Genomic DNA, 12105 nt, shown 5'->3' on the forward strand with positions numbered 1-12105 from the left:
GAGCCGCCCCTGGCGAATCTCGAAATAATAAAACGGAACCGGCGTAAGGTCTTGCTCCAGAGGGGTGGAAACCAGAACCACCCGCACCTCCCACCCAGGAAGAAGAAACCCCAAAGGTAAAGTGGGCGGGTCACCGATGTGACGTCACGGATTTGCATGAAATTATCGTTCGCAAATTGGCAATGGAGACGTCGTCACCACCGTGTATAAATATAACGAACGACGCACGTGTATTCTCTAACTAGAGATGACAAAAAATGTAAAAAAAAATGAAAAAGTTTTCATCGCCATCTTACATTCATATATATTCACCGTTTTTCACAGAATTTTCATCGTTTATTTTTTCGTCGTTTTTTTCGCTTTCATTTCAGGGTAAGCTTTTTACAATTGAAGTGAGTGGTTGTTGTCGTGTGACGTTTACGACGTGTCGTTTGACTGTCTCTGTATTATGTGGAGATGTGCGAAGCAATATCTTTAGTGTCGTATACATAAATAGTTTAAGTCGACGACGAGCAATAAAAATTTTAACCGTACGCAGGCATAAGCAGGATAAACATCGACCGAAAGAGTCTTAGGGTATTTGGATACATGTGGTGTTTTAACGTTTCGGTGAAAGCTTAAAGGGTGCTTTACTTTAAGTTGCAATTAACATGTTTCGGTTTGTTTAGTCACGCGCGTCAAAAATAACTGTGGTTTATCTATAGAATGAGATGTACTGAAACACTGGAGCGTTTGTAATATTTTGTAATTTTTTAAATGAAAGTCACGTATATACTGTCATTGTTACTCAAATATATTTTTACAACGATACTAGTATAAGGAAACTTTATGCGTAAATTTACATGAGATATCTTAACCCAAAAGTTACTAAAATTGAGTCACGAGTTCCAAAATGGTAACATGTATGACATATTTGTACAGTTTGCTTAATATTTCGAATGCTTTCAAGATTGTTTCATTTTACAATAATTTCGTCTATGACTTTATTTGCTTTTCTCTGTTCAGATTGAGTAAATCCAATTACTTTTTAACAAATAGCTTCATATCTTTAAGTAAATTAAAATATCTCATAGTAATAAGTAATAATTGAATCTGAAATATTATTATTAAATTATTGTCTCGGCGTTAGTACGCAATTTCGTGATAGATAATTTATATTCGGACTGCAAATACGCTTCGTCGAATTTAAATGATAATTATCTGCCAAACGAGACACAGATTTATTGTGTTAGGTATCCACTCTACTATATTCAGCCCAGTATTGGAATAGTTTATCTTATAATTTGAAATACTATCTCGAGTCTAGACGTGACTAGGGAAATCTATAAGCTAGTCATTATATAGCTTGATAATCAATTAATAAATTAATCTCGATAGTGAGCAAATACGAATTTGTACATAATTTAGTAGAAGCGGCAACGATTCAATTAACATATAAATACATGAATATTTTATGGCATAAAATTCGTAAAAAAAAATCTCGTACACCTGTAAAATTTTACGCAGACAATTTTGAGACGTTGATAAATAACTGTGACGTGAAAAAATATGAAAATGAGACAGAAAGGAGATAAAAAGGAGACGTTGAACGTCTACTGCGACACAAGTAGTGGTTTATTTTAAAATGGTTTAAAGCTCGGATAAATAAACCGTTTTATTTGGAGAAACGAAAGGGATGGGTGGGTCGTTTAAGGGGGTGGAAGCAAACTCCTGAGAAAATTGTCTTATGGCTACACAACAATTTATTTGTGTACGCAAACCGCTATACAAACGGCAGAGCGGTTGTGCCGCAGTTAAAGGGTAAACAAGCGAGGACCCTCACGGAAACCTGCCGGTAAAATATGACCCCTTTAACCCTGCGGTCAAGGTGGGGTTGAGGGGGTACGATGCGCACTTAACCCGTTCAATGTTTAACTATTTCCGTAAAACGATTCCCAATAAAAAAAACCAGAGATCAAAGTCTCAATACAAACATTCCCAGAAAACTTCAGCTAGATTTACAGCTTTCGAAGAGTTAGCGGTTGATCCGCCGAATTAAGACTAATCACCGACGTCCAAAAACTTGGATCAAATATTGGCCCGCGTACTTAGGCGTGAAATTTGGTCAAGGGTGTGTGTGTGTGCGAAGATTTGAACAGTCAGCAAAGGGTTAAAAGCGGTCACGCTGCAAAGATGTGATTTCCCCAAAGACACATTTTAGCCAACGAGTGTTTTATTCTTCTGTTGTGTTCTTTTCGCATAGTGTGTATACTATGCAGTGGCCAAGAAAATTTGAATAGGCAAATCTGTGGACCCTTTTTCCTAACTACCAAAATGTGTATAAAGAATCGCGTTATGCTGCTGTGTGCTCCTTTGTTGTTGCCGGTTCGAAAAACGGATTTTTCACTGGCAATAGATTTTTTTTGTGCTCGATATCTACTGCCAGTTTATGGCTCACAATTTCATAAGGCTATTTGAACTCTATTTGAAATTGATCTACCAGTAAAAGACGGTCGTTCGGGCGTGGTCCAAGTATTGACTTATTTGACCCGAGAACAAATCACCTTCAGACGTCTTTTGACCACGGCCAAGTTGAGTTTTCCCTGGGGAGAGCCCACTAGTTCCAGGAACACAAGTGTTTGACTTCCATAGACTATAAAAATATAAGCAAACTTCGAAAATCGAGCTCTCGAACATATTGAACAATTGAAAAGCAAACATGTTTGCGAAATGTGTACTTAGACCAAGACAGACACTTAAGCTTTTCAAAATAGGAACTTTTGGATAGCAACGACGAACACTAAGAAATACCACAAAATTCAAATTTAATATTATGTACCGACATTCCTATATATTATACATATGTATGTAGGAAAACAAAAAAAACATCGAAAAAGTTCCAAAAAATTAGATTTATCGTCATGATTAGCGATAAACTATATATACATAGGTATATTCATAGTTGGTAATATGATAGATAGTAGTTTTTCAAAGACTTGATTTATTTGAATACGATAGCTACATACATATATATATATATATATATATATATATATATATATATATATATATATATATATATATATATATATACATGTATGTACATACATACAAACATACATGCATATATACGGCAGACAAATCACTTCATTTATGGAGTTCTTTTACTACCATCAATCAACTTTTGTAACAATATTAGCTTTAAATACAAAATGGCTTACTGTTTCGATGTACATGTATGTAAATAGGTGATGAAAAATTTAAATAAAACGATATTATGTATAATAACATCCAGTGAATAATAATACTATATTTTTATAAAAAATATATTATGTACAGATTTGTGCAAATATCAACAAAAATGAATTATTTATTACATAAAAAATACACAATATAGACACGAAAGAAACCTTATATTTTTACAAAGAGTATCCATAAAAAATATACGAGTATCGAATAAAAATGCAACAAAGCGTACTACTAACATCAAATTGATCTCAAATGGCACCAAAACGACACTCAATCGAATAAAAGCCTTCACTGGAAACCCTCTTCGGGACAGAATTCACAATCAATAAAAAAATCTAATATTCCAGAACGATTTAAGAGGCAAATGCGGGTATTCCAGTGATGGCCCTTCCCAAGATCAAAGCGTGAATATCGTGCGTTCCTTCGTACGTGTTGACCGCCTCTAGGTTCATGACGTGCCTAATGATATGGTACTCATCAGAAATTCCATTCCCACCCAACATATCCCTAGCAGCCCTTGCAATATCCAAAGCCTTTCCGCACGAGTTCCTCTTGATCAGCGAAATCATGTCGGGGTGCACCAAACCCTTATCCTTCAAACGGCCCACTTGAATACAACCCTGCAGACCCAGAGCAATATCCGTAAGCATATCGGCCATCTTCTTCTGCATAATCTGAGTAGCAGCTAGAGGCCTTCCAAATTGCTTCCGGTCTAGAGTATACTGCCTGGCGAGCGACAGACAACTTTCAGCAGCACCCAAAGCACCCCAAGCGATTCCGTACCTTGCATTGTTCAAACAACCAAAAGGTCCTTTCAATCCTTGCACATTCGGAAGTAGATTCTCTTCGGGAATAGTCACATCATCCATTAAAATCATACCAGTTTCCGAAGCTCGCAGTGAGAATTTTCCCTCGATCTTGGGCGTCGATAGTCCAGCACTGGATTGACTCCTGTCGACTATGAATCCACGTATGGCTTTATCTTCGCACGCAGCCCAAATTACGAATACATCAGCTATGGGCGAGCTGGTGATCCAAGTCTTAGATCCAGACAGTTTGTACGTTTTAGTTTTGGAGTCATATTTAGCTCTAGTTTCCATGGATCCTGGATCGCTTCCGTGGTTCGGTTCGGTGAGTCCGAATGCGCCTATCAGCTTTCCTTTGGCCATGTCAGGTAAATATTTATCTTTTTGGGCTTCAGAGCCGTACATGTAAATGGCGCCCATCGCCAGGGAGCTTTGGACACTGAAAGCCGATCTGTATGCGGAATCGACCCTCTCGACCTCCCGGGCCAGAAGGCCGTAAGTGACGTTGGATACGCCAGCACACCCGTACCCCTTTATGGTGCAGCCGAGCACGCCGAGCTCCCCCATCTCAGTCATGATGTCCTTGTGGAAAATCTCGTTACGGTTTGCCGTCGTGATTCTCGGCAAAAGTTTCTCCTGGCAGTAGCTGCGGAATGTGTCCCTCATGGCTATTTCATCTTCGGCGAGCTGCGACTCCAGGTTCAGCGGGTCCTCCCAGTTGAATACGGTTTTGGCCGATGTGGATTTGTTGCGAAGCAAGCAGTCTGTTTTTAAAACCCGCTTTGCTACGTTTGACAGCAACGTAATGCGAGACATGTTTGTGTGGAACGTAACCTCAAAACGTTAGACGTCAGATCGGTCGGTCGCTGCGTTGTTCTGGGTCAACCCAGCTCGTTGGTTTTCTATGGATGTTACACGTTGGTGGTTAGGATTTGTGTATGTGTTTATATGATATAAATTTTTGGTTTAAAGTGTGGAATTTTACCAGAATTGGATAATACGATGACGTTTCACAGCGACATGGTCGAGCCCGACGAACGAATCAGTGACGTCTGTTTTTTTTGTATAGCTGCGTCTCTTTCGCGCATACGCGTTCGATTTTAACCTTGACTTGCGCACTATCAGTTGCTGTCAACATTTTCGTTTTTATTTACATCAACTTCTAATGCTACGCACGTTTTTAGTGTCTTTGTAAAAACGAAAAGTGGTTATATCGGAAATCAAACTCGTAAACAAAAAAAAAATAGGTTCATCTGGTATTGATTTTAAATATTTATTATTTACTCTACAAGGCTGGATTATGGTTTTCGAATGTACAAAAGTGGTTTCGGACTAGTTCATAGTTCAGCTTAAGTTCGCAGTAAAATTTCAATTTGATTGATCCGCAATATACTTTAGGTCTATTCTAATAGCTACTCATTTAGTAATCATCGTTTATTTTCTAAAAGCGTTTTACTAGCCACACTCTGTTATTTGCATATTATTTTTCTTGTTTGTATTTATAGTAATATCTAATTTTAATGTTAGAATTTACAGAATAATAGTAACATAAGCTTAAGACCCATCAAAAATTCTTATAAATATTCATGATATATAAATGTATTTTTATATGATAATAAATGTATTATTTTAATCTTAAGACTTTCAATTCTATAATGTAATGCAAATTGTGTTTATGTCTGAATGGTATAGACATTTTGTTTTAATCATTGATGCTCTTCAAAAGTGTATTAAATGATTAGTAAAGTAAAAGTATTCAGCATTGAAGTTAAATTAGTTTATAACATATGTACATATTTTTTCGAATTCATATTTAAAATTATAAATATCTTTTAATTTTATGATAATAATACCTCACATTTTAAAAGGAAAATTAAGCGTATTTTTCAAAAACAGCGAACCAAACAAAAACCATTTGATTTTGTGGCTTTTAGCGTGTTTTTTTCTTCAATTTAGCCAAAGATATGGTTGTTCGGTTAGTTAGGTTTTTGTAGTACTTATCCCATATTCCAATATGCCTTATAAGAGTTCACAAATTATGACAAGGTTCAGATAGGTTCAGGTATAATTTTGGTTTGTAACGTTTAATAACGTTTGGTTATTTGACAAATGAACGTATAACAAGAGAATACACAATTAAGAACGTATAATGCTGCGTACGGACCAAACCAACGACGATTTTGGTCCAACGTCTTAACCAGCAGGATAAAACCAGTAGCGTACAAAATATCGAAATAAAAATTAAATTTAAAAATTGAAATTAAATATCAAAATTAAAAATATTATTATTATATTAAAATTAAATTGAAATATCAACATAAAATTATAATCAATATATTAAAATTAAAATAAAATATTGAAAGTTAAAACAGAACATGCCCAATTTAAATAAATTTTCGAGATTGACCTAAAATTAGATCATCAACAATCACATACAGGTAATCCTCGACTTTTTTTTGTCGAAGATGTTTTGACTTACGAAGATACGCAATAAGATCGAAAAAAAAATCAAAGAATTATTATTTTTACTTCCCCGTAATGCGCAGTTACTGAGAATATATCATGTGTTAGTATGGGTAACCGAGCGATGGTCCCAACACGGTACGTTGTCGGTTTATCAAACGAAATTCTTTTAGTCTTCAATTGTTTCTCTCGTTGAAATAAATCAATTAATTAAATCATTTCAGAGGTAAATTTTATCGGATAATGTCTTCAATTGTTTCTCTCGTCGAAATAAATCAAATAATTAAATCCATCTCAGAGGTAAAATTTATCGGATAATGTGTGATTAATAATTTTATTTCGACGAAAGAAAAAAAAACCCTTTGACAAATCACCGACAGTTTTTTTGTTTAATGTCTCATCGGCGGCGGAAACATCAGTATATCGTGACGACTTTTAATAAGAAATAACAACAAGGTTTTTTTCGCTCTTAATCAGAGAAATTATAATATTTCTCTGGTTGTAATGCGTATCGTCGTAATTTAAAACATTGTTGTAATTCAAAACATCAACGATGTTCTAATTTTAGCTCAATCTCGCTCTTTAGCTTAATTTTGATATATAATTTCAATTTTTTAATTTAATTTTTATTTCGATATTTTGTACGCTACTGGTTTTAAAAGTTGGCCCAAAATCGTCGTTGGTTTGGTGCGTACGGACCATAACAAGAACACATGATTGTTGAACACAGCGACAAGTTCACACAGTGACATGTGAACTTACAGACCACTCAAAATAACCCAAAAAAAGTTTGAAATACTATGGAAAACAAGTAAAATATTCATGTTCTTTTATCATGCATCTAGTTGTATCATTTACATTAAGTAATGAAAATAATTTGATTAAATTTGTGTTGTATACATCCGTTCAATATACTTACATATATACCATTTCAAATATATTACTAAATGTATGTAATACATACTATGTATGTACAGATGTATACTTTGTACCTATACATATAATAATAATAGATGACATTTAATATTTATTATCTTTTTAATCGAGCCTCTTATTAAAATACGCATATTTTCATAACAATCCAGTCTCACTTAATGAAAGAAAAAGAATTCATAATTAATATTACACAACTGTTCATAATTCTTACGAAACTGTTGTCGACACCGATTTCGTTGAATATTCTCTCAGAAACGATCTGACCGTCAGCTGTTCATATGAATGCGTCCATACTTTTGACGAAGTTTTACGAACACTTCCGAAAATATACGACCAACAAATTAATATTTTAATGAAATTAAATTAAATTTTAAAAAATAACCGCCACTGCCAAATTAATTTTCATAAAAATTCCAAAAATAAAAACGGGAACAAGTTCGCACTCCCACACGCAATATAATCACCAATTAAACTCAATTGAAGTCGACTACACAACACACGAACAGAATCTACGAAATCAAATAATGAATAAGGAACTTTATATTTATCGCATCACTAAGCAACGCTCAAATCATTGTAAAAGGCAAACACACCCAGAAAATTTTCCCATATTTCCTTTCCACAGAAAATTCGGTCTATAGTGAGAAAAGAATCAACTTTGAATATAGTTTATTTAGAGGGGTTGCATGTAAATATTTACCGGATTTACGACATCTACCAGGTATGTATATACGCCACTGAAGAATCTGTGCAAACAGCAACGCGGAAGTGGGTGGGCTGAGGAGGGTTTGTGTAAAGTGAATGACAAAACAATATATCGGCAAGTGGGTGGAGGGGAGGTGGAGGAGGAGGGTCTGTGACACCTACAGATAGCCTGCCACAAGCGCAGATCAATCATAAAGGTAAACACGAACAGAAATTAATATCCGGTAAAACTGAGTGCAAACACAGCTTTGGGGTGTTTGGCGATAGGGGACCCGGACGGGGACGGATAACGGTTCGGCCGTTTTCAATTTTAGAACACACTCTCTCTCTATTCCCCTGCTCCTCTTCATCCCCTTAGTTCCATCGTCCCCCTCGATTTTCCCCCTCACCCCGCTCGAAACCGGGGACAGCCGGAAAACTGGCTGGCGCTATCAATCGTACACCGCCCGCCGCGCAACGGAATTAATTCGAAAAGTCGTTAACACTCACATGTGTACGTATATGTATGTTATAATAATAAAAAAAACTCACATATACCCTTCTGTATTTCTCTTTAAAGTAATGAAATCAATTTTTACATATATTACTGTGCAAATATTGGGAGTACACGTGATCAATCAGTCAGAGCGTATTAAATATAAATTTAATTCAATCGATGTTTATTTTAGAATTATTTGGATATCCCGTGAGAGAATTTAGCTATTTAATTTGCATATTTAAAATACTCATATAATAGCGGTGAATTTTCCACGGTTCAATTCGTGTTGATTTGGTCTGTATATACATATATGTACATAAGTCTAGTTCAAACTGGTGTCTTGTTCAACTGTTGATTGTCAAAAGAATACGTTCACTTGAATCAGTAATTGCTAACCTTTTGACACAAAATTGCGTAAATTCGCGAAGGTATATACTAGGATTTCTAATTTCCTGGACGATTTCACGATTTCCCGGGATATAGGATGGAGGTCAGTATCGTTCCCGAAACTCCAAAATAAACATAAGATGTAAAACTTTTTTTTTAAATTTATTTAATATAAAATTAATTTATTTACAAAATCTTAAATAAAATTAAACATATCTGCTAATTCAAAAAACAATTAAAATAGTAAATTTATGTCAAATATGAAGCTTCTTAAGAATATTGTCATATAAATATTTAAATGAGAATCTATTTATTTATTTATTTTTACATGATTACAAATTAAAATTACAATTACAAATGCAGCATTTTTATAACAAGTCGTTGAATTACGAGACACTGAAAAACTATGAAATGTATATAAATTTTATTGTACATCAATCATACTTCAAATAGCGGTGACATAGTAGGTAGAAAGGATTTTTAGCCAATTTTTTTTTCCGGGAACCGTTTCAACAACCGTTGATCCGGAAACGATCAACCTGGAGTCACAAATCCAGGTCTGACCAACATCATTAATTTTCATTCGAGGCCTAACGACCGAGCTATGCTGCTGGCATAATGCTTATATCTAGATTTAATACAAATACATCCAGGAGTGGAAAATCTCTTTCAGTTTCGAATGAAGTTAGTTTTATAGTTAAAAGGGACAATAAGAGTTTTTATTTTTAATTACCTCATATGTTTTTTAAATTTATTTTCTTCTTTCTGCTATTTCTTACTCTATTGCAACTATTTGAGTTTGTTTTTTTGTGTGCCCCCCCTCCCTGAAATAGTTGCTCGAGAGAAAAACAAATGAGAAAGTATTAAAATTTATACTGTTATAAAATAGATTTCTTATGAACTGTTTACGTACGTTTTTTTTAATTTGTAATAAATTGAAGTTTTAATTTATTTACAAAACGGCTATGAGCTTTTGAGAGAAATAACTCGACTAAATCCAGATTCAATGACCTAAGATGTGAGAAATCCAATGAAATATAATCTAACCCCTTTCCAGAGTTGCGGAAATGTGCTTTGTGATCTATTGATTCGATTAATTCTAACTACATAGCTCCCTTGGAAGTTAACTATTCCTTCTCATAAGTTGATTTTTGATTATTTTCTCCCTTGAAATGTTCTGTGGATCCTAGAGGACTACGTGGATCCCAATTGAGAAACGCTGCCGTAAATGACCATAATAAAAACATTTTTTTAATAAAAAACCATTCATATTATGTAAAAAATTTTCGCATAAATACTTTATTCTTAAAAAAATTAAGCTTAAATATATGATCGTATAAATAGATCGCCACCCAACCTCTCTTGAAACGTCTATGAATAGACATTCGAATTCATTGACCCGACAAATGCATCGTTAATTACACCCTTGCATTTTCAATCACACTTACACCTCGATCGCTTTCCATACATTTTCCGAGCCAATCTCGACCCTCTCCACTCGCATTTAAATTCATATGGGAGTCCTCTTAGCGAACGACGCGGATAAGGAGTGCCGTAAAGCATCCGTCCCGGAACCTCGCGAGGAAAGAGGGCAAAAATAAAATAAAAAAATAGAAAAAAAGCGCACACCTTCCGGTCTAGCTACCGGAATTTTCCCCGCTTATAAAACTCTTGTTATAAAACGTTAATCGCCGTGGAAAATTTATGCGCCGGCATTATGCAGCGTGGCCGTACGAGTGGCCGTAACTTGTGCTAAGTAAGTTTGACTCCAAGGCACACTTAAACCGGCAGGCAGCACACAATGTGTGTGTATGTGGGAAAACTGCAAACAGTTGCGAATAAAAAATAGTGGATAAAAAAATGTCGACGGCCGCAGAGAAAGAGTTTTTAAGTGCATTCTGCGACGCCATATGCGCGGCAAACTCCGACGCGAAAATTGCGCTCCGCATATAAGGGTTAAAAAAATATGACGATGAGCGTATGGTAATTTTGGCCGAGCGCGTCTGACTTTACGAGAAAACTTTTCGATATTACATGTGCTGTTATTCAATCAATTTTAATGCGTTATAAGTGTTACGTATTCTGCTGAATCATAAAATAAGCCGCAAGTTCGAAAATTTCCACCGCTTAAAAAAATGAACGCCGATGGAAATTACTGCCCATTTCCAAATTTTCCACATGTAAGCAAAATTTAAAGTTTAGTTTAAATAAGCGATTTCAATGTTTGGTGAAATTTAAATTTGTGCTTATATGTAAATCATATGTTAAAATGGTTTTCAAAAATATTAAGTAAAGTATTAAAATATTAAAAATTTGCTATTTACAAAAATGGAATTTTGCTTTTGAAGCATTTTCGTTAACGTATAATAAAAATTAATTTTGAATTTGTCTCTGATTTTTTATACGGTAAAAAACACATCGCAAAGCTTAGTTGATAATTTGAATAAAATTATAAAACATTTTTATCATAAAATTAAAATTTATTTTCATTTAAAGTCGAACTGAAAGCTACAGATTTTAAAAGTTATGTTTATTTCGTTTGTATTAATTTTTTTTTAATATACATATGTTATGTTGTGTTCTTAATATCTTGGTAGTTATGAAAAATCGACTAAAAGTTATAAAAAACATAAAATTTAATATTCTGATATTTATTTCTGAAGTATTTTAATTAAGAAAAGGTGATTTTATGACAGTTGTTAATTTATTTACCAACAATATTTAATTAATAAAAAAAAAATAATAAGCATCAGGCACTTCGAGTGAAAATGGCGTTAAAAAGCAAAACGGTTTCAAAACCTTACATAATAATAAAATTTCCTTAAAAAAATAAAAATAAAAACTTACAAAAACATCTAAATTGAATTCATTAGACGTTCACCGCTGTAAAAACCTCTTTTAATTAATTGCTTAATGCCAGTAACCTAATAAGTTTAACTACATAGGTTGTAAAAAACAGAGCCATTTCTTCTACGAAAAATTTCCCAAATTTTCTTTACGGGTAAAAACTTTTGCTTATAGATATTTTACATTTCAAGCACGAACGAGTTGACTGCAAGATTCCGCCGATCGATATACTAACCTTTACTAATTGAAAGGTCA

The 12105-nt window shown here is 34.2% G+C and overlaps 1 protein-coding gene across 1 annotated transcript; it reads right to left on the reverse strand.

Moving 5' to 3' along the window:
- Window positions 1-3256: 3256 nt before the first annotated feature.
- Window positions 3257-5112, reverse strand: LOC143914435 (glutaryl-CoA dehydrogenase, mitochondrial). The gene is made up of 2 exons (XM_077434651.1): window positions 5020-5112; window positions 3257-4936 (listed from the first exon to the last, which is right to left on the reverse strand). Exon 2 carries the CDS (start codon window positions 4848-4850, stop codon window positions 3582-3584), a length of 1269 nt encoding a protein of 422 aa, XP_077290777.1. The 5' UTR covers window positions 4851-4936; window positions 5020-5112; the 3' UTR covers window positions 3257-3581.
- Window positions 5113-12105: the final 6993 nt, after the last annotated feature.

The sequence above is a fragment of the Arctopsyche grandis genome, chromosome 7 (genome assembly GCF_051622035.1).
Source record: "Arctopsyche grandis isolate Sample6627 chromosome 7, ASM5162203v2, whole genome shotgun sequence".
Lineage (NCBI taxonomy): Eukaryota > Metazoa > Arthropoda > Insecta > Trichoptera > Hydropsychidae > Arctopsyche > Arctopsyche grandis.